The sequence below is a fragment of the Trichoplusia ni genome, chromosome 4, assembly GCF_003590095.1.
Source record: "Trichoplusia ni isolate ovarian cell line Hi5 chromosome 4, tn1, whole genome shotgun sequence".
NCBI lineage: Eukaryota > Metazoa > Arthropoda > Insecta > Lepidoptera > Noctuidae > Trichoplusia > Trichoplusia ni.
In genome coordinates, this window is record NC_039481.1 from 15,007,187 (window position 1) to 15,031,140 (window position 23,954).

At 36.5% G+C, this 23,954-nt stretch overlaps 3 protein-coding genes across 3 annotated transcripts; all 3 read left to right on the forward strand.

The window, feature by feature from the left end:
• The first annotated feature begins 5,900 nt into the window (after window positions 1-5,900).
• LOC113493165 (trypsin delta-like) lies at window positions 5,901-7,345 on the forward strand. Its single transcript, XM_026870993.1, has one exon. The coding sequence runs from the start codon at window positions 6,443-6,445 to the stop codon at window positions 6,932-6,934; it is 492 nt and encodes a 163-aa protein (XP_026726794.1). The 5' UTR covers window positions 5,901-6,442; the 3' UTR covers window positions 6,935-7,345.
• Window positions 7,346-9,239: 1,894 nt separating this feature from the next.
• On the forward strand, window positions 9,240-10,108 carry LOC113493117 (chymotrypsin-like). The gene is made up of 2 exons (XM_026870938.1): window positions 9,240-9,821; window positions 9,962-10,108. Exons 1-2 carry the CDS (start codon window positions 9,348-9,350, stop codon window positions 10,106-10,108), a joined length of 621 nt encoding a protein of 206 aa, XP_026726739.1. The 5' UTR covers window positions 9,240-9,347.
• An 815-nt stretch (window positions 10,109-10,923) lies between these two features.
• On the forward strand, window positions 10,924-11,874 carry LOC113493118 (hypodermin-B-like). The gene is made up of 2 exons (XM_026870939.1): window positions 10,924-11,346; window positions 11,854-11,874. The coding sequence occupies exons 1-2, from the start codon at window positions 10,924-10,926 to the stop codon at window positions 11,872-11,874; spliced, it is 444 nt and encodes a 147-aa protein (XP_026726740.1).
• Window positions 11,875-23,954: the final 12,080 nt, after the last annotated feature.

Genomic DNA, 23,954 nt, shown 5'->3' on the forward strand with positions numbered 1-23,954 from the left:
ACTATCGCATTAAAAAAAAAACAGTCTAATGACTAACCTAATCTAAATAATCCACGCAATCAAATCGCCAATATAAATAAAACGTATCTGCCAATCAAAATAATCAACTGTTCACATACCTACACTTATCTACCAAGTTAGATAACATGATTCGTGCTCTATCTACTACAGAACTTTACTATAAGGTGTGTAGTGAGTATGATCTAGGACCAAATAAGGCTTGTGCTCAATAAATGTGTCGTAACGTGCGCTGGCGCCCGGCGGTCTTGCCGCGCTGCGTCGGGCACGCCTTGTCAACGTCACGTGGACTTTCTTGCTTGAGAATACGGTAGTTTGGAGCTGTTGGTGTGAGATACAGATAGTTCGCAATAGATAATGAAAATTAATTTCTGTATGTATGTTCCTAAAATTATCTTAGTATCGAGAAAATTAAAATAGAAAGAGATATTTTGTCAAATTATGCAGTTTTCCCGAACGCTCAATTTAACTGTTTCATCGAACTCTAAACAACATTAGTTAAGAGAAACTGATTATATTAATATTTTTGTAAAATATAAAAGATAAGCAAATTTGTGTTAATAATAATTTGATGGTGAAAATTGTATTTACTTTACAAATTAGCATTCATCAGAAACACCGCCAAATAAAAATAAATCAATACAAAAATCTACTTTAAACGCCTACACCAAAACCTTGTTAGCCGGTTTCTCCAGTAATTAACTCGCTTAAATAAATCGAAAAGCAAGTAAACTATAAGACAGTAAACAAGCGTCCAGCCTCTATCATCTAATAATTCTAATAAACACCGCGTTCCATTTTCTGAACTCGTAAGTCGTCCTGCCGACATGATCGCTGTGTGTTTCGCGAGAAAGCTGGATCGGGTTTGGGACACAAATCATGGCGGGCAACGCCCCACTCTTACACGACTTGGGAGTTACGAAACTGTGTAAAAAGTTTGTTCAAGAAGCTAACGGTACGTGCTAGTTGGTGATTTAAGGTTTTCAGACTTCAAAGAGGAGGAGGTTCTCAATACGTCTGTATTTTTTATGTTTTTTTAGATCAGAACTGGTTTTTTTATTCGTTGAAATGGCTGTTATTTAGTTTCATAAAAATTCACCAAATTTGGATCGTTACTTTTTATTTGAAGTCGGTTGTATGTATCTTTGTAAGTCAAAGAGGTACGAAGTTTTTCTGCTGTAGTGTGTTTTTTACAGCTTTACGGCTTTGGATAGTTGGAGGGATTATGCGAGAATTTTCTTGCTAGACAAAAACTCCAGATTGGTCATACAACAATCTGTCATATTTCCAGGAGTCATTACAATTCCAATAACCTTACTAGGAGAGAGCAATTGACTAAAGTACAATATTTACTTGCATCTGACTGAATAGTATTTTCCTATCAAGCTTTAAAAACAAGAGTTAAACCTGTGTGTTTGCATGAAAACCAATTTGTTTTCATGCAAACACACAGTTGCAAATACCACCTGGTAATCATATCCTGCACGAGGAGAAAGTTTGATCCCAACAAAGACAGAGTATTGTCTTTTTTCTGAGTTGCATGTACTTTCTTTACCCATTTCAAGGAAACAACGATACCATTGACAAACGGTGAAGCGAACCATCGCTGCATCGTGAGGAAACCTGGATTCCAAATATAGGATTTTGAAATCATCCGCAGTTCAATGCTCAAACCTTCCCTATGTGAAGAAAGGCCTGCGGTCAACATGATATTTATCTAATAAGCTGGTATTATTTGATCCAACTCCTTATTGTGAATTTCTTATCAAAACAAATCTAAATAAAGCATGACATCATCATCATCAGCCCATATTCGTCCGCTGCTAGACATATGTAGGTTTCCCCAATTGCACTCTATCGAATTCTATCTTCTGCTGCTCGCATCCAGCTCCTGCCAACCATCTTGCGCAGATCATCACTCCACCGTGCCTGAGGACAGGTTGATAAACTTAATCAAATAAAAACCATAGCCTTTATTTCGTACATCCTGGCTGTTCGTCTAGTATGGAGGTCGAGGGATCCACCAACAATTTGTATGGGGTAACACAAACTCACGGGGAAAGTGACTGGCGTCCATAACTCACTCGTTCAAACGTTCAGCGATTTACGAGAACAACGCTGTGTTATTATTGTTGAACTAATTTCAACAAGTTATTGTATTTCAAATTGTAATTGAAAGATGCTTTGTGAAGGGATTTGTGCTTTGGAGTGAAATGAAAATTGTGTAACTATCTGACTGTGTAGCTATTGAGAAATCTAAGTCTGTTTTACGTTTGAAACTATTACTTAGAAGGTAGACGATGAAGTAAATTTAAAGGTATATAATTTTCTTCGAAATAATAGATGTACCAATAGTGCATTTATAAATTATTTATTAATTAACAATAGATTATTTACATATAAATTTAAAACAATAATGGATAAGATATTTTTGATTGATCTAATCGTTAAAAAAGTAAGGTAAATTGTATGTAAATTCATTCGTCATTTATTTGATGTCGACACCACCAAACAATAGACAATCGGAGATCATTTCCCAAATATAAAATCAAGTTATTACCGTAAGGGTAACACTTTCATTACCACTACGATTTTCACGATGATTACTCAGATGCCGCCTACATTTTACGTTGGACTCGCTAGGCGAGTCGCCGGCACTGCAACATGAATTGCATCGACTCGCCACGCGAGTTCAGTGGCGTTGGGTTAGGGTAAAAACAATGTTTTGTTATTTTTGTGGCCGTGACAGTCTACGTTGCCTGTTTAACGCAATTAAAAAGTGTTTAACTAACATAACATATAAAAATGGCAAGAAACACTGCAGATAAAAGAAAAGGTATGTTTGTTTCGTAATTTATGCTGTGGTTGTCAATCTTATAAATAGTGGTAATTGTTTAGGTTATATTTTGAATATTTAATATTGTTTTATAAACAGGTTGTTTTTAAATATAGTTTAAAAGACAGTAAAGTTTTAAAATGTTTATTGTGAAGTTTCGAAGAACGTTTATATATGTTATGATTATTCAATTTGTTATGTTTTAAGTAAAATTACATTTTGAATACGTTCGAAATTTATTAAGAACATAAGACAGCACCCGCGCTATCGCCCATCCTTCACCGCTTCCTAAGTGCTTTAGCTGTGATGAAGAAACGGCGCAACAAACTCCCCAGCAGCACGCTGCCACAATATAATATAAACCATAAACCAATTACATACATACATACATGAATTGAATATGAAGGAAGTATTTCAGTAGTCCATTCCTTTGCCTATATAATAACACGAAATTCGAGCCCTACAAGTTGTAGAACACCATCCGCCGTTGTTTTGCAAGTGAATGTGACTTTTGGTAAAATGCAAATAAAAGTATCTACCATAATTATATATGTTTCATTAATAAAAGTTTGAGATTCTATGTCAGTGAACTCGCCTAGCGAGTCCAAGGCATTGCAGAATAGTTTATTTTCTTTCGATTATAAACTGCGTCTGCACACCCGGCCCACCACGTAATTCTTTAGATTAGGGTATATTTGGTCTTCAGTATTATTTTAAGCAAAAAATACACATGCATTTTGGAAAAAATCAGCAAACTCATTGAACTCGCCAGGCGAGTCTACGGCACTGGAATAAAATTTACGTGGACTCTCCGGGAGAGTCGGTGGCACTGAACGTGTTAAACACATGGAGTATTTTAGACTAAAAACGCTAAAGTGAAATTAAGTCCTTCAGAACCTACATATAAACAGAAGATGAGGGTTAATTGATTATAATTTAATATAAATCTAAATGCTGACTATTACAATTACATAAATAACGTAATATACCGGCCAACCGTTTCTTAAAACGCTCGTCAACCTTTAAAACACACCGTGTGTAGGCGCCCTAAGATGTATTTTAATACCGTATTTGTCCATTCGGGTTCTAAAATTACGACTCAAATAATACACAATGGTTCTCGTGACTAATCTCATAATTGTATCGGCATGTCTTTGATTTGAGAGTGTAAGATGCAGCCGAAGACTAAATTGATCTACATTCATTAATTGGCTAGTATAACTTGCTTCTGCTTTTTGCTAGTTTATTTTTAATTACAGTTTGTATGCCTGTTTTGAAACGACTTTAAAGGAAAGGAGGTTGTCATTTCGGTTGTTTTTTTTTACTCATCTTATTACCTCTTTATAGGATTTTTCTTCAGTGGGCTTAACCGGCTTTATCCCGGCGCGCCGGCATACACAGGGCAAAGGAAGGAACATGGGTGGCTGTTATTCAGACAGTAAAAAATCCCTTCCACTCAACCCAAAGCTTTAGCAATCGTTTGATAATATCCCTCCCGAAAAAAAGGTTTTGATCATGTTTTTGGAAATGAATGAACCATATTCATACATATTAAATAGGATGGCTGCATCGTCTCCAAAATCACAAAAACGTTCGAAATGTAAAAAAATATAACAGTGGATATAAAGAAATTTAAAACACGCATTTTCATAACATTAATGCAAAATGAGCCATTCACTTAGCGAAACAATAGAAGCTTACTAATATTTAACTATCTGTACAGTAAATCCACGACGCTAAGTATCTTTTAACCGTTCCGTTTCAGGTCACAGATCAAGTTCAGGCATTCTAAATCGTTTCGTTAGCTTTTATTCCGAATCTAAAGTGATCTGCATCGAATATTCAAATTTTTGCAATTATTCGGCGGTTAAGGCAGTTATAGGTAGGTGGTTAAGCGTGTGAGTTTGTCAAGCGATGTTAGAGCTTGGTGTTTTGTGCTCGGGAACAATAAGGCCGTTTTGTTGCTCCTCAGAGGCAATCACAGCCCGCGATAGAACTCTAGGAACCGGAACACAACAGTTATGCCGCTCTTCTCCAACTAACGGTTCAACCATTTGCAGTACTTTTTCTTTGTGCTCACTGCCAGCGGAGCAACCGCGCATTAACTCGTTTTGTTCTCGTTGAATTATCGTTCCAAATTGTGTTCCAATTTACGGTAGTGGCTTCGCTGTAGTTAGGATGTCGCGGACCGTGAAAATTTTACGAAAGATGACTTGTGGCTGAATGAATTTGGATTGTAGGCTTTTATTTATTTATGAAAATTAAAAATGCTGTTTTACCAACATTTAAGAAAGGAGTGAAGCACTTTAAAACAAAACAATTATTCTCAGATACACATTCCCTTTCGCACAGCATCAAGTTTTCGATGGATTTGAAAAAAAAGTATACCTATATACCCTTTAAAGTTGCTGTATCCTAAAAAGTATTTATTTCTTGAATATAATTTACTCACTTTAACGACCCTTCATTCTTCCCAATAAGTAAGTCCTCTTTTTCGAATTATACAATTACAAATTAGGGTTTAAAAAAACTTTCTTTAGCAATAAAATATTTCTTTATTATTTTACTGATTTGCGGACAAAAATTTACACGACTTATTTACACAAGCACAAGAAAAATACGCCATCAATGAGCTATCAATATCACAGATTTATATGTGCGCATCAAAGTGCGCAGTCTCGTCAGTAAAGCGTAGAATTAAGTTATTAGCGTGGTGTTTACTTTAAGTATGGTACTTATAGGTTTGGCTCCAGGGCTGAAGCCAGCGTTATAAATCTAAGCTGTATCATAAAATCTCCTATAACCACTGACTACCGGCCCGTTAGTCCTGACTGCCAAGATCGGGGATAATGCTAAAAATAATTGTGAACGAAATTATTATGTTTTTGTCGAAGCTGTGTTGATTTGAAACGGCTATCGGGATTAGATTAACTTGAATAATCTGATTAAGCTACTCGTAGTATTTCTGTTGTTAGTGAAAAAAACTTTCAAGTGAGAATCGGAGTATCACGGCATTGAAAGTTCCGCACAAGTAGGATCAGAAATCAGAAATTCTTTGATTTTTCCACAACTGTACGCAATAGTTGCAATTGGTGTACAAAAAATACACTTGTATTGTCTAAATAACTGACTTTCTTTTATTTTTTTGGCTGTTATTAATGTTTTATCGCCATTAATTCTGGATTCGATCTAAAATGCCATAGATATACAGGACAGCGTCCCTCGTATTTCATTTTTATTATCCCATAGGTCATTGTTATCTGAAAACATCGCCAACACCTCACGCTCCTTGGCACTTTCCTAAAACCATGGCTAACTATACTTAAATACCTTCTAACTAATGTAACTTATTTTACCCGACGAGATCTGATCAGTATTTTGTGATACCGAAATCCTATAAGTTGGCTTTGTGTACCAATTACACAATTTTTCAAAGATTGCACATTCCTCGCAGTAGTACGTAACACCGTGATACCCCAGTAACGTTAATCGTCCGTATCACAACAGGTAATTGGAATACCGGTCAATCATAGTTTCATTAGTCGATGTAAGGTCGCAGTCGACAAGCTTGATTTCACGGCAAGTACCATGGGGACCAGATTTAATTGTGTTTTATTATGTTTAATCAGTTTCGTGAATGGGAAGTTGGAACCGATCGTGGTAGGGGGGAGTTTCGCCCATATATCCCACTTCCCACATTCCGTATTCATGAGTGTACACTGTTTGGAAGAGAACGACATCGAGCTGTCGTGGATCTGCGGAGGTTCTATCCTGAACCAGGTGATCACGTTGACAGCTGCTCACTGCTTGTATGGTTGTAACCAAAACAGTACGGTAAGCGTGGGAGTAGGCCACGTTCATAAGGATTATGGAGACCACACCACGGTACACAGCTACTTCATCCATGAGGACTATGACGTCACTTTGGCCATTAACGATATAGCTCTGGTCCGACTTAACACTAAATTGAAATTCAGCGAGAATGTGAAGCGAATCATATTGATGAAGCATCCCCCGTACCATGAGAAGGCGCAGATCGCTGGATGGGGTATTACCAATGTGAGTTCTTTCTTAATTTGACTTTACCACTTTCGGGAAAGTTTTGACTTTTTTGTATGACCAAGAATACTAAAACTTAGCATTAAAACTCTTTTGAATAAAGACAGACACAGAGAGACTTTGATTTTATGTTTTTTCTTATTAGGCAGAGACGTTGTCAAATTCGGATTTACTGAAGTTCGTAGACCAGTTTGTGTGGAATAGCGCCGAGTGTCAAAAAATAACGAAAAACCTTCCTAGAGGAACAATTTGCGCAAGCAGTAGACGAGATGAGGATTATTCAACCAGGTAGGATGTATGCTATGTACAATTATGCAAAGATTGAAGGAGTTTTGCTTTAACATCAATATTCATAAGTAAGCGAAGTACTAGTATTCAGCTTAATTGAATGATATTTTTTAAGTTATTGTTGTTTATAATTTTTTAATCTTGAAAAACTATAAATTATTTATCTATTAATATAAAGAAAAATAGGCTAGAAACTTCAAAGACTCACTTATCAACCGACTTCATAACCAGACCTCGGACTGGACGAACCGATTTTGTTTTATTTTCTTCACTTTCCTTAAATCAGTCATTTGAAAACATGGAAAATTTTGGCTTAGCAGTGTTTGTTGAAAGTTGGGTATTTCTTTTTGGTGCTAAAATAATATTATTTCTCGAATTTAAATAATCACTCTTTTTGAAACAAATAACCGCAATATTCAAGGTTTACCGTCGTACTGTTGAGCGCGTTATTAGGTTAAGTGGACGATTTCGACAAAGTTGCGATAATGTCCTGTTCCTTTTGTCCTCCAAAACTTTATTTGACTATTAAAAGTTAAATCGACCAGTACTTATGGAAAACAAAGGAATGTAGACGAATGCAACTAGAGTCAGTAATGTAACGTTTTAAAAGTGCCTGAGATACGGCCTATTTGAAATAAAAACTTTTTGATTTTGATCTGTGCAAATACTTACTCTTCAGGATGAAACACGTGTAAATATGTAACAGATGTAAAATTACCGTTAATGGGTCACGGTTTGATGGAGCTATCCACATACGTATCTAGAAAAGTACCCGGGTTTAAGTTATTGCGTCCCCTAAAATGTAGGAGATGCAAATAATGACTTATTTTCTAAATATGTAGCTGCACCTTTGTGTGTACACACATGACATGTATACGTAGGTATTGTTATACGTCAGAGGCCTACGGAGGGCTTAAACTCTGTCACCACGTTGAACAACAACCATACGATAAGAAGAAAAAATTGTATCAGCCTGTAACTGTGCCATTTCAAAGGGCTCTCCTTATGTTTATTACAGAGAAATTTTAATCAAATATTTGTTACAGAATAGGAGTTATATGAGTAATTTCTTTTTCATAATGTTGCTGTTCTTGTTAGGATTTTTTATAACCTCGCAATACGAAAGCAACAGCGATAATTTTGCGATACCGTTGTCAAAATGACATTTGCGCAAATATTAAATGACAAAATATCGCAAAATGTCATCTAAGGTGTTTCGTTTGCAAGGAATAATAATGTTCGGGTGTATACCAATTATTTATAATTATCTGGTTGTTTTATTCATGTGGCTTGAATGTTTGTAAAACCCTCCGCCTCATACCGGGTTAAATTGTATACTGTGGGAGAAGCTCATTTAAAAATAACACTGTTTAATAAAAACTATTTCATGTACAAGATACAGTAGTTAATTAGGCACTGCCTGCTGGCGTGTTGGGTCGAGTCTTCTCCTACTGTCTAATATAGCGAGGAGGATGCTGCGTGTGACATACTCCACAACTTCTGGTTATGGTTACTGTTCGTTTTGCTCTATTGCTGACCTTGATTTATACGTCTCAGGTGTCAAACTCCATGAAACTTAAACATTTGTGTATTTTTGTGAGGTCCTTTGACAACATACAGTTTCGTCTTCACAGCCAGAATAGTGAAAAGTGGACGGTACTGGATGCTCTACTTATTTGATGTTTTAAAAGTGCTTCTTAGTACTAGAGTATTTCATTGATACTTTAAAAACAAAAATGAATAAATGGATCAGTTGTTAAGTTAAGCCGGACTTTTATTTTACACAATACAATAAAATGTATAGCAACCGAAAGGTGAATTTAGGTAAATGGTGACATTTAAATAATAAAAAACAGTTTTCTGTTTCTTTTAGCGATTAAATCCCTGAGACACCGTTTAGTTTTTACAAATTATTTTCTATTAAGCTAAATAGTAGACGAGTGTCATAGAAATAAAATAGTTTCTGTCGTATATTTTTTTCTACTCACCCTTTTTCTGGCCATACACACAAACACATATCAAACCTCACCTCGCTTTTATTCCAAAACGTCATGTGACTAATAAAAATTTCTACGTCATTAAGTAATTAGACGATAACAGTGTGAGATTCGATCTCGACGGAGCTAGTCGCCGCGCGACAGCACACATGAGAATTAAATCGCTACTAACTCTAATTTCTTTAATAAGTCCGATCAAATGTGAAATGGAACCTTTCGTAGTTGGTGGAAAGCGTGCTAAAATAAAAGATTTTCCTCATTCCGGGTTTTTAAAAGTACGTTGTAAAGAAATTTCAAGTGGTGAAATTAGTCCGTGGGTTTGCGGATCCTCCATTCTGAATACGAAAATTGTATTGACAGCTGCTCACTGTTTGTGGGGTTGTGCAACCAACAGCAACATCACCATAACTGTGGGGCACTCCCATAACCATCGAGGCAAGTCACACACTGGACACAGTTTCGTCGTACACGGCGGTTACGTGGACACTGAGTTTTACTACGACATAGCTTTGGCGCGAATCAATGCAGAGTTTGTATTCGGACCTACGATTAAAAGAGTTGCCTTGTTGAAGAAGCCACCTTATTTTGAGAAGGCGCAAGTCGCTGGCTGGGGATTGACTGATGTAAGTTTTGTAATCAAGAGGCAATCTCCTAAAACGTCGCGATTTCTATACTGTCAGTATGCGTTGAAAAAGCTTCTTTGCTTCAAGTCTCCCTTAGCGTTGTGAACAATGGTTTTTGAGAGTTGTGTCTCCTGTTTCAGGAAATTATGGAGATATCATCAAACATACTCTACTATATAAATCAGACCGTATGGAAAAAGGAAGATTGTGAAGATGTAATCGGAGCAATACCCAAAGGGACAATTTGTGCAAGTAGCAAGCGCATTGATTCCTACGTTGCTATGTAAGACGACTCAGACCTGTGTATGTAATTATCATAGGCATATTTATATTTATTGTAGATCTTTTTATTCCAAGTATTTGTTAGGATTATTCGATTAATTTCGGACCCTAGCGAAGCTAAAAGAGTCGCGACTCGAACATTAAGTGTCAAAAACCTTTGGAATTTTACAACGTTACATACAACAGGGATGATTTCATCAAAAATAACTCAATTATTAACAAAAGTACAACGAGTTGTAGGTTTTGTTAATGAAACTCGGTGATTTATTGGACATTTCAATTTTGAAAGATTTGACCATTAGTACGACTTAGGCCTGTAAAAACAAATGCTCACAGAAATGTAACGTGTCCTACGTTGAACAGAAAAATCAAGGACACGTCACTTGTTGAAATAATGACGTTCCCATTGAAGGGAGTATTCACTCGTATTCACTTTAAGTTTTTCATTTTAATGCGCTATTAGGTACTTTGATTTTTTAGAAACGCAAATACAAAAAATCTGATCGAGATAAGACTACGCTTCTTACGGACATAAATTTCTTGGTAGGCGACAAATAAATTTGAGGGTTTCATTCGTTTATCTCGAGCCTATTTGTCCACTTACGTGCTCTCTAGCTTAAAGGTTATTTATATTCCATTTGAATTTTATTTGACAATAAAAAATCATAGGTACTTCTTCGACTAATTAAACGATAAGATTGAACAATTGGTTTGTATGCGCGTTAACTACCACATTCGCTAGCCAACGCTTTGCTCGGAACTAATGGAAAACGGGTCGGTTTTTGTTATATTCTGTTTAATAAGTGCTATTGAATGTGAAATGGAAAATTTCGTTGTTGAGGGCACGATTGCTAAAATAAGGGATTTTCCACACGTCGGGTTTTTGAGAATACTGTGCTATGATAAAAGTACGAACTTGCATACCTTGCGTGCTTGGAATTGCGGCTCGTCTATTTTGAACAAGAAGATTTTGCTGACAGCAGCTCATTGTCTGGTGGGCTGTGAAAGAGAAAGCGTCGGTGCAATAACGGTGGGGCATTCTAAAGTAGACAATACTGTTTATTCAAGTATAGACGGTTATATTATTCATGAGGAGTATTCTCCAACGCTAGCTGATTATGACATAGCGCTGGTGCGATCTAGAACAGAAATTGTATTTGGCCCTAACGTGAAGCGAGTTGCCATAATGAAGGCCCCACCTTACTTTGAAAAGGCACAGATAGCCGGTTGGGGACTGATAGATGTAAGTCATTTTTGTGTTTAATGTACCGAATATTTATATAATCCACTGTTTTCCTACTCTCATTGATCGGACCGTATATACCGGGGAATTGTTAAAGTTGTGTTGGGAAGTTTTTAGATCAATGCTCAATGTGCAGCATGTTGTGTCATTGTCAATCGGTGATAAGGTACCTATGGTTCCCAAAGACTATTGGTGTCTAGAAGGTCGTGAATTTTCGGTGATCGTTCGTAAGGTTTTTGTTGCAGACTTGTAGGATGAAAGATATGCCTGGAAAAGATGTTTCATAGCATAGCTTGGAATGTATACATAGTGATGAGGAAAGAAATACGTGGATAAAAATCATCCCCGCATAGAACAAGCATATTATGTGCTTTGGATCGCATATACGCTTGTCCTAATTTGATTAATGGCTGTCCATATTAAGGGTATCTTTGTGCTTATGATGTTTGTAAATCAACATATTCATGAAATTGTGTTTCAAATATGTATATGTTGTTTCAATTTCAGGCAGAAAGACATATTCTCTGAAAAAATGTGTGTTCGATGGTGTGAGAGGTGGCATGTGAGATAAATTAGGTTATAACTGTGTGACTGGTAATAATTGCTTTAATGCATGGATATCCGAGTGGTTGAGGGTAAGACGCCAAGCACACAGAGAGCAACGAGTGGCAGGTTCGAGCTTCGCGACGGAAAAGCTTTTGTGTGATCTAAGAATTCTTGTGCCTTGCATGTTTATGAGACCCTTGCGATATATAGTGCAGGAGTTATTATTTTATTAAACATAATAGGGAGTGTTTTGCTTGTTTCACACAACAATATTTTTAATTCCTTTTTTTCTCAGTCGCAACGAATGGTTTCAGGAAATAAAGCGTATAGCGACGAATCAACTGTTTTATACAAATCAGTATGTTTGGAAAACGGAGAAGTGTCGAAAACAAATATCAATTTTCCCCAGTGGATATATTTGTGCCCACAGCGGAAACGACCGTTCTTACCCCAGTAGGTAAGGGCTAAAACTTTATATTATGTATGTTATTAGATTTTACAAATATTACGGCATTTCTTTTGAGATTACTACAGTTATCATTCTCGGAACTTCGTAGCCAGAGGGTAACAATGAACCCTAAGGAACCTAAATAATACTTTGTTGTTTTCCCAGGCGTTGGTTACTCTTACTTGGATGTGTTTTTTTTGTTTAAAAGAAACCATGAAAGCTCCACTATGTTTTGATGTTAATATTATAAATATCTTAAATGAAATATTTGATACGTGTTAAATTTCGGTTTACTGTAAAATGTTTTCTCCGATGTTTCTTAACTATATATATACTATAAAACAAGACAAAAGGAAACAAAATGTTTTTTCTAATATATAAAATTCTCGTGTCACGGTATACGTAATTAAACACCCGCGAAACGGCTCAGCTCTCATGAAATTTCGTGTACATATTGGGAAGAACGGAATCGGGCAACATCAATTTTTCATCCCCCTTAATGGTAAGGGTGGTTTAAACCAAAAGTTAAAAAAAAATGTTTTTTCTTTTCCAACATAAAAAAAGTAGTCAACCCTCTACGATCAATTCCTATTTACAATATGGAAAAACAAAGTATGGTGGGTAAGCTAGTTTAACATAGTTACAGACAGAAAACAAGAAAGAGTATGTATGGAGTTGCTTATATATTTTTAAACTGTCACATCCACGTGTGATGTGTACTTAGATATCTGGGGGCACGACAGTGCCCCAGCCAATACTCGAGCTAAAGAGGACGGCCGTACCATATGGACGGCGGTCCATCCGTATCATTCCATATCATTTCGTATACTATACGAAATGTACCGTGAATTATGTTATTAATACATTTATACAGTGATGTTATAATTGTAAGGAAATAATCATATACACAGCACATATTACATAAATACTGTAGTAATTAGGCTCAGTGAGTTTGTTGCGAGGATTCAGCAAGTTTCTCCAGAAACAGTTGTGAACTTTCATTTACGATGCGTAACGGTTAGTGGATATGTTGATTTCGGGAAAGGGACTTCCAAAGTAAGACTAGAGAGCTAGCAAAACTAGAGAAGTGAGAGGACACAGGAGAAGATTTCTAGTGGACCGGGTAACGGGAATGGTTGTCGCACTTTTAGCTTCAGTTAGGTGAAAAGTAAGTAGGGGGAGAAGATGATGTCCGAAAGGAAAAAGAGCAGAAAGAGATAGGAAGCCAACTTCAAGGGAGCGGTAAGCAGACAGATAATGTGATCATACTTTCGAATATTTAAAATAATCAAATGCAATTATTGAGAAGTCTATCAAATTTATTCAGGTGATCTGCATTCAAGTTAAAAAAAAACACGCATCGTCATAGTCGATCTACGGTAAAAAGGGGGGATGAAACGTCATCAGGGTATCCTCAAATAACATAACTCCCATCGGTTCAACTGGTCATTTCAGTTGTACTGAGTTACGGATTTCAAATGCGGGCTCAAACCTAGTACGTACACTACCTACTGATCTTTATTTGACTATAAAAATTATACTTCTTTACTAATTAAAAGATAAGATTGTGCAAGCGGTTTGTATGCTCGTAAACTACCTCATTCACTAGCCATCGCTTTGCTCGGTACAAATGGAAAGCGGGTCATTATTTCTTATATTATGTTTAATAAGTGCGATCGATTGTCAAATGGAACCTTTCGTTGTCGGGGGTAAGCCCGCTAAAATAACAGATTTCCCACATTCCGGGCATTTGAGAATACTCTGCCACGATAAAAAAACGAACACCTCACGTGCTTGGACTTGCGGCTCGTCTATTTTGAACACGAAGATTTTGCTAACAGCAGCTCATTGTCTCGGGGGCTGTCACGAAGAAAGCGTCGGTACAATAACGGTGGGGCAATCTAAAATAGGCAATACTTCTTATTCAAGTATGGACGGTTATGTTATTCATGAGAAGTATCTTGATTATAGAACTGATTATGACATAGGGTTGGTGCGATCTAGGACAGATATTGTATTTGGCCCTAAAGTGAAACGAGTTGCCATAGTGAAGAAGCCGCCATACTTTGAAGAGGCTAAGATAGCTGGATGGGGTCTAATAAATGTAAGTACCTTTCGATTTAGTGTTTTCCCTAAAATATAATTCATATGGTTTTCGAATTAGAAGTAGGATAACAAAATTTTATCCCGTGGTTGTTCTGAGTTCAAATTGTACATCTTGAATGATAGGTGTATTTATGATTGCATTTCAGTGCCTTATTGGGTGTTTTGCAATCTTTTTGTACTGAACCTATGTCCGGAAATCGAGAAAAGCAGAGGGTAGATGCCATATGAAAATAATTTATGGTAAAGGTCTGTGACGAGGAGGAGCGAAATGTTTGTAAAAAGTATGGTTAACTAACTGCATGGACAGCAATAATGTGAACACCTTAGTACTCGAGTCGTTTTGTCTTTCATGAAAGGTTTATGTGTGGTTAGACAGGGAGTGGTCGAAAATGAGTGTGAGGGATAGCGTTTCATAATAGGATTGTAAACGAAAAGACAGCGTGCTGCTGAGGAGTTTATAGCGCCGTTTCTCCTCTCGCAGTAAAAGCACTTAGGAAGCGGTGAAGAGCAGGTAAAACTGGGTGCTATCTAATATAATTTGACCTTCAAAAAATGCTATTTAATAGCCTAATTTAAATTAATGTGACTTGATTTTGATTTTGTGCATGTTAGATACATAAATAATTTAATTGGAAGGAGAATATAATGTAAAGGGCAGCGAGCGCTGTATTGACGTTCTGAACTTCTGACCAAAGCGTACGACTCAAAAACTCATAGTTTGTAATTTAACAGTAAATTATTTTTAAAATGATTGAGTCACAGAGGGCGATGTGTGGCAGGTTCTAGATTTGCGTTGGACAAGTTTTTTTGTAACATAAGAAGAATGATTGTGAGTGATCACTGAGTCTGGGTGTCTTTGTGCATGTGACTTGAATGTTTGTGAAAGCCTAGTGGAAGTTTTTTCTTAGTCGCATCGAATGCTTTCAGGAAATAAAGCGCATATCGGCTGATCAACTGTATTATACAAATCAGTATGTTTTGAAAGCGGTCGAGTGTCGAAAACTATTTCTAATTTTGCCTGGATCTATTTGTGCTCACAGCGGAAACAATGATTCTTACCCCGCTAGGTAAGGGAAATGAAATATAATATATTGCAATCAGGATATATTTTCTGCCCGCTCGTATGTCCGACCGGCTATTACTAGAATGTTTTTTCTTTACTTAAACGAAAACACACAACCTCGACTATGTTACAACGGGGCAACATTAGTATTATAAGTGCTTAAAATATGATATATTTGAAACGGGTTAAACAAACGTTTCTTTCTACAAAGCTATACACAACTAGGAGAATGGAGTTGATTTCATTTGAATTTTATAATTGGTCTACAGATTAAATGTGACAGTTTCGTCGTCAATAAACCAGGTAGGTACTTAGATATAAACATGTCAATTTAGTTTTATATAATGATGAACACATAGTTGGCTAGTTATTATTTTTAATTTATAATTTTGTTTTTTTTTTAAACGCAGTTATGTATCTTTTTTAAAATGCTGGCATTTAATTTTTATAGACAAAATTTAATGTATTTATTCATTTTGCTGCAGTGAGCCAGTGTTTAAGATTTTCTTCTTTTTCTTTGTAAATCTGGAAGCAGATACGTCATGCTTCCTTAGTTGCCGCTGCCTCCGGTGTCGTTTTGGGTCGGGTCACTTCGTTCCCTCTAACATTGCCAGGAGGTTGATAGCTGACCCTTGCGTTGTTTTGCCTCGCGAACGGGTGATATTTATGATGACTGGTCGTACTGCTGACCTTTGTCCAGTCATCTTTGGAAAAGTTGCCTTGTCCTTAAATACTCGTTGATATTCTCTTGAGGTCATCACGCCAAACCCACCGTACGCAACGTGTCGCGGGTTCGATGCTTGTTTTGAGTCTGGGTGTCTTTGTGCATGTGAATAGTATGTTTGTGAAATCCCCCGCGACACAAGGATAAAATTCGTTAGTGCGGGAGTCGTTTTTATTTTTATTATCTTGTGAAAAAAAGGGAGCGTCCTTTGCTGTAAAATTTGTTGCGCCTCTTCCTCTCGCCATCTGGAGGACTCAAGGGGTTGTGAAGGGCGGGCGATACACAGTGCTCTCTATAAATATATTTTGTGACGTTAAAAAATTTCTTTGTGGCCTTGCTTGAATATTGAATTCAGATTTTAGCTTAAACCCTAAATCAAATCCAAAGACCCTAAACCAAAACCCTAGATCGTACTAGCTGAAGCCCATGGGCCCGACCACTACAAACAAATGCTGCCATTGTCGATCTACGATTAAAAAACGGGGTGTAACCGTCACCTAGTAACTAGCTTTTCGCCCGCGGCTTCGCCCGCGACGGTTACATCGCGTTTCCAAGAGAACTCTTCAAAAGTCCGGGATAAAAACTATCCTATGTTCTTTCTCAACGTCAACTCTATCTCTGTACCAAATTTCATTAAAATCAGTTCAGTGGTTTAGACGTGAAAGCGCAACAGACAGAGTTACTTTCGCAATTATAGTATTAGTAGGGATTATTGTTTCCAAAATTTTTGATTGATTTTTTAAAAACTATCTTCTGACAAAATCAAGGAATCAAAAATATTTAAAAACCTCATTTACGGAAACGTGACGCCATATTGCCGTCCTAGCCGCGCGGCTTAAAGAAGTTTACTTCAAACCTTCAGAAAGTGTTTGCATTTCCTTTATTTTGGCTGAGACAAAGTTCCGGCAATAGAAGGTATGTAGTGTGCTGGTGACTTTATATGAAACGCTAACTTAAGCTCGCCAATAAAATGTGGAGTCCAATAAAAGTATAAAAGATTTACGTTTACTGTCTTGATGACCGGCCATTTGTTTCATTAAGTTCTTCGTTAGTAGTGCTCATTATTTAAGAATATCTTTAATCCAGAAACACGAAGTTTCAGGAAACAGGTCTTATGTTTTCCTCTAATATCATAACTCATACCAGTCCCACTGGTCCATTTCATTTCTGAGTTACGGATTTTAATCAAATGCGGGCTCAAACATAGTACCTACTGATCTTTATTTGGCTATAAAAGTTATATTTCTTTGACTAATTAAAAGATAAGATTGTGCAAGCGGTTTGTATGCACGTAAACTACCTCATTCACTAGCCATCGCTTTGCTCGGTACAAATGGAAAGCGGGTCATTTTTTCTTATATTATGTTTAATAAGTGCGATCGATTGTCAAATGGAACCTTTCGTTGTAGAGGGTTTGCCCGCTAAAATAACAGATTTCCCACATGTCGGGTATTTGCAAACACTCTGCCCTTATAAAGATAGGAACATACGACCCCGTGCTTGGACTTGTGGCTCGTCTATTTTGAACAAGAAGATTGTGCTGACAGCAGCTCATTGTCTGGTGAACTGTAAAGAAGATGGCGTCAGTTCAATAACGGTCGGGCATTCGGAAGTAAACACTACTCCTTATTCAAGTGTGGACGGTTATCTCCTTCATGAGGCGTATGTTCAATTGGGCTCTGAACGTGACATAGCGCTGGTGCGATCCAGAACAGAATTTGTATTTGGCCCTAACGTGAAGCGAGTTGCTATAATGAAGAAGCCGCCTTACAATGAAAGGGGACAGATAGCTGGTTGGGGACAGATAGAAGTAAGCATTTTTTTTACTTACTATAAAACATAATATTTATATTAGTAGTTTTATGATGAAAAATAGGATCACATCATAACATCATCCCGGAGACTCCCGGCATGACAATATTTTTTTAAATGCGGATCGGTATTTTCTCAGTGGTATCGAATTCTTTCAGGACGTGAACAGGAACATAAGGACATATACACTGCATTATACAGATCAGGATGTGATACTAAGGAAGGAGTGTAGAAATAAAATTACGGACGTACCCGTTGGAACCATTTGTGCCGGAATAAACTCTAGTTCTTACCCCAGTTGGTGAGGGCAATAAAATGTATTATTATGTTATTAGGATATACAATAACAACGGTATAATCGTTTGGAGCTTATCTGAGCCAAAATTGTACGATGACCCAAATTTATTTGTCGCCCAACCGGTTTGGCGTTTTTCCGTTATTTTTGGCGAACTACCGAACCCGTGTTAACTCAGAGTTGCAAATCCGACTCGCCCTTGCCGGTTTTTATCGAAGGACCCTGAAATATGTTGAAGCAAGCTCAGGAGCTCACATTTTTTTTCATGCCTTGAAGTCAAAATGCACATTTTGACTTCAAGGCTTCAAATACCAGTAATTGTCTACAGTTGTACTGTACGTTGTTGTATTATCATATCGCAAAATTTTATTTTTTGGGTTATAGTTTTACACGTAGAATTTTTTTTAAGTGAGTTTATTTATTTTGTTTAGGTAAGTGAAGTTATTTTGTAAATCATTGTATTTGAGCCATTTATTGTATTTCGTATTGTTTTATTAATTTCTACTTCGTTTTATTGCACTGGGTCGGTATCGGGGATGATAATACATGTCATCTACGAATTAAATACATTGATGGTTTGTTATATAAAAAAGCTCACTAATGTATAATAAGAATAATAGGTCCCAACACACGACCTTGTGGGACTCCTGATTTGTGGTGACGATCTTGCGATTTTTGTGTATAGTAATAATTGTACTGTATTGTTATATGAAAAAATACCGAAGCGAATGGTCCATTTCATTTCAGTAGACCAGAGTTACGGATTTTAATCAAATGCGGGCTTAAGCTTACTGCCTACTGATTTTTATTTGACTATAAAAATTACACTCCCTTGCTAATTAAATGATTAAGATTGTGCAATTGGTTTGTATGCAAGTTAACAACCGCATTCGCTAGCCATCGCTCTGCTCGGTACAAATGGACAACCGGTCAATATTTGTTATATTCTGTTTAATAAGTGTGATCGATTGTCATATGGAACCTTTCATTGTCGGGGATGAGGTCGCTGACATAACAGATTTCCCACATTCTGCGTTTCTGCAAATACTCTGCTATGAAAGAAAAAAGAGAGCAAAAGACATGCTTGCTTGGAGTTGCGGGTCGTCTATTTTGAACGAGAAGATTTTGCTGACAGCCGCTCATTGTCTCATGGGTTGTGCAGAAGAAAGCGTCGGGTCAATAACGGTAGGGCGTTCTAAAGTAAACGGAAATCCTTATTCAACTATGAAGGGTTATGTGATTCACGAGGAGTTTTTTCCAATTAGAGGTGAATATGACTTAGGTTTGGTGCGATCCAGAACGGAATTTTATTTTGGCAATAATGTAAAGCGAGTTGCCATAATGAAGAACCCACCTTACTTTGAAAAGGGCCAGATAGCTGGTTGGGGAATGACAGATGTAAGTAATTATTGTATTTACTAAGAACACTTAATATTTATATTATCTGCTAGGTAAGCAGGCTTCGCTGTCTTTGTAGTTTTCGGATAAATACCTAATAGGATCATATCATAAAATCATCCCGCATTATGGCACTAATCCAATTAAAAAATCTTGTAAAAATTCTTGTAATCCAAGAGCATGCAGATCGTTTAAGGAAATTTGATGTCATTCAGGCTTAGTACTGGATTATTTGTGAATTGTTTGTTTTGATGCTATAAGGTAAAAGACGTGCCTCAGGAGTATATTAAATTGTGCCAGCAAACGACAAAAAACATAGCACGGGGTGTCTTTGCGCATATGATTTTATTGTTTCTAAATAGGTGGAAAAATAGATGGGGTAATAGCACGTCCGGTAGCAGAGTTAACATGACAATATAGCTTGGCAAAAAAGAGTATGGTTTAAATGAGGTCGCTAGTTTCGCACATGTGGCAAGCTGGAATTTTATGAATAAATGGTTTTGATACTTGTTATTTTTTAAGGATTTTTTTAAATGTGAGCAGTCATCTATAGTCCGATTTTTAATTCGAGGCAGTAAAATGACATTTCCAGTGTGGCAGGTTTTTAATTCCAAATAAATAGTGATGTGTTAGAATCGACTTATTACAATCAAAAGTTAGTCGAGCTTACATTTTTTTATTCAGATATCAAATTAGCTCTGTATTACAATTAATCTGAAATAAATCTTTTCTGAGTTGTTCACGGCTTCCATCGTAACCCAACTCCTCTCTTACTACCGGCGGTAAATTTCTCAGTTTAGGACCCTGAAACATAATAGAATACGCACTGTTGACTAATGTTGACATGGAGTATACTATGAGTTGACAAGTGAAGCAATGTTGCCACAATAATCGACTTTTAGTTTCAGCTGTCACCGCGTCAAACTCTTATTTGCCAAGCTATAGGTACAATCGATAGATAATATTTTCTCAGTGGCATCGAACGCTTTCAGGAAAGGGAGACAAAAACTACGAATCAACTGTATTGTACAGATCAATATAAGCTAACGAAGGAGGCGTGTGCAAAATATGTGGATGATATACATCCTGGATCCTTTTGTGCCCACAGTGGAAACGATAGTTCATACGCCAGTAGGTGAGAGCAATAAAATTAATTTTATGTAAATAGTATTGTATATCACAATAACAACGTTACTCGCCCTGGGGTTACCCGAGGCGAAAACTACATTATTCATTGTGAGTGTGTGCTATGAATGTGTAATGTATTTTTTGACTTTTACTTGATACACCTACTTCCTGCATCACCCTTTGGTTGACTGGTAGAGAAGGCCTCAGACATTATGTCCGCCATTGTACATGAATTGTATAAGACGTGTAAATATATCTACCCATATTATAAAATTGTAGAAAAGTAAAAACCGTTCATTGAATATTTAAAAAAAAATGAATAATTTCCCGGTGGTCCACGAACGATTCCGAATCAGAAAATATGATATTTGGATTTTTTGTTTAAATGTATGTACGTCCGGAAAGATTTCGGAAAGTACTGGATAGATTTGATTTAAATTTGAGACACAGTGAGCTCATACTTGCGTAAGTGGGACTACAAACAAATAGTTAAAATATAAAGGTAGAATGAGCAAGATCTCTTGTCAAGACCAAGATACCTGCAAAGGTGTCGAAATGACTAAAATCTAAAATTAAACCGCGATAAAAACCGTAAAAGTAGTTTTACTCCAATGTCTAACATTCGCGTAAACCTAAGAAACCACTATAAATTGAAATGGAGCTATGATGACAGACAGATAGTCAGGCATGTCAAACTTACAAGACCCCTTTTATGTTTAAATGAGGAAAAATCATAATAACTTTAAAAAGTTGGACTTTTGCAGAAGCGTAAACGATGAAACATGTCTGAATCAAACATCTGATCGATTCTGGGATGCTCTCGCTGCATATAATAGAAATAAATAAAACAATAAAAATAAATAAAATTTATAAGAAATCTAGCTATCCCAGTAAACTTTGTTTTGCCATACAAATTAGTGCCAGGGAATAAAATAAAATGCGATATGAAAAGTAGATGTCCTATTCTCAGATTCACCCAACATGCAGACAAAATTTCGTGAGAATCGGTCGAGCCATTTCGGAAGAATTTATTTTCGTACACTGTGATACTGGAGTTTCATGCAATAGAGAAGATAGCTACGACACAATTTTAGAATAGAGCTAAATAGGATTGCGTTGCATTTTTGCGTTGATGGTTACTGTCAAAATTGATTGTTTTCACTTCTTGAAAACTACGCAGAGAAAGTCGCGGGCAACAGCTAGTTTTGTTTAATGAGTCTGATCAAATATAACCTTTCATAGACAAGGGAAAATAATCGCAAAATAATACTATATTAAAAGGTACACGTTCAAATTAACTTAATTACCTACCTGATTTTTTTCCAAAAAAAACCTTAATTGTTCGGAAATATACTCGTGACGATCATTGTTTTAAAAGGCTAGTTGCCACTATTTTTATTATTTGATAGAACGGTTCATTACGATTATATAACACCATAAAATATTAAATTTTTCTGAAGCACCTATCCTAATATATTTTGAATTTTAAAATTTATTTTCGCTATGCTATCAAAAACGCCGTCCGCCATGATGGTCTATTAATTATCTGTGCCGTGACGTGACCATTCTTGTAAACACTACACGTGACTCTAACATAAGACATATCTTCGAAAGGATTATATGATAAATATAGTAATTACCACTATTGTATCGTGCGGGAATCAATACAGAACCCAGATAAGTTGTGGATTAAATTTACGTGAAATAAATAATTATCAAGGCGTTTAAATGAAAGACCACGAATAACCTGAAACTAGCGTTTGACATTATGTTGTTTACAATATTGGTGACGTAGAAACATGGCGGACGGTGTTTTCAAGCAAGAGAAAAAAGTAAGGGTAGTAAGTAATTTTTACAGCAATCCTTTATTAATATTTATTGAAGTTTATATATTTCGGACCCTTGCACAGAATAATATTTGAATTTAAAGTTATTTTTATAAATGGTGACATGAGGCAACTTGCCTATTAAAACAATCTTAATGGGAGTGTACTGTTTTCAACCTATATGAAGTGTTATGTTTTCAGTAAAAATAGACTTAAAAAAAGACCAAACTTGTGACACAACACTCAAGACAAAAAACATCACTCAGAACAGCAAATATAAATTAACATCGATACAAAAAAAATTACTCCCCTACCCAAGTATCACCGTATTTACTCCTAGCTACTGGTGTCATTACTGATTGCGTCTTAGAAAACACTCTCAGGATTTTTCTCTTATGATAATTGTGGGCAAACGGAAAACAACTTATTATGCATCAGACTGATGCATTTCATTTCATTGGGTTAAGCATTCAGTTAAGGATTTAATAGGCTTAGAACTTTATTTAAACCATAAAAGTTGTAATTCGTTGCCTAATTAAACGATAAGGGTCGGGTATTCGACGTAACCACAGATTACTAAATAGACGTAACTAACTCAGTCGTTATTCACCACGCGGAAACAGCACAAATGAAAAACGGGTCGATTTTAGTGATATTCTATTTAATAAGTGCGGTTAAATGCGAAATAGAAGCCCTAGTTGTCAAGGGTAAACTTGCCAAAATAAAAGATTTTCCACATTCCGCGTACTTTAGTATGCTCTGCACAGACCATACCCCAGCCTCCACCGGTTGGAGATGTGGGGCTTCTATTTTGAACTCGAAGATTTTACTGACAGCAGCGCATTGTGTGCTGGGATGTAAAAGGGATAGCGCCGGATCCATAACAGTGGGTCAGTCTCGTGTAGAAGTTAATGCCTACTCAAGCATGCACAGCTATCTAGCACATGAAGGTTATATTGAAGACCAAGCAGAATTTGACATAGGTTTAATAAGATCTAAAACAGCTTTTGTTTTTGGCAAAACCGTGAAGCGAATTGCTATACTAAGGAATCCGCCATACTATGAAGAAGCTAAAATAGCTGGATGGGGACTAATAAATGTAAGTTTCATTCGTTTCGATGAGTTATTTACCCTAAATATAATTTATCTGGATTTCGGATTAGGAATAGGATGACAAAATTTAATCCCATGGATGTTTTAAAATTCCAAGTGTCGAGGAAATTCGTAGTTCAGTCCATAATGTGCAGCACGCTAGGACATTC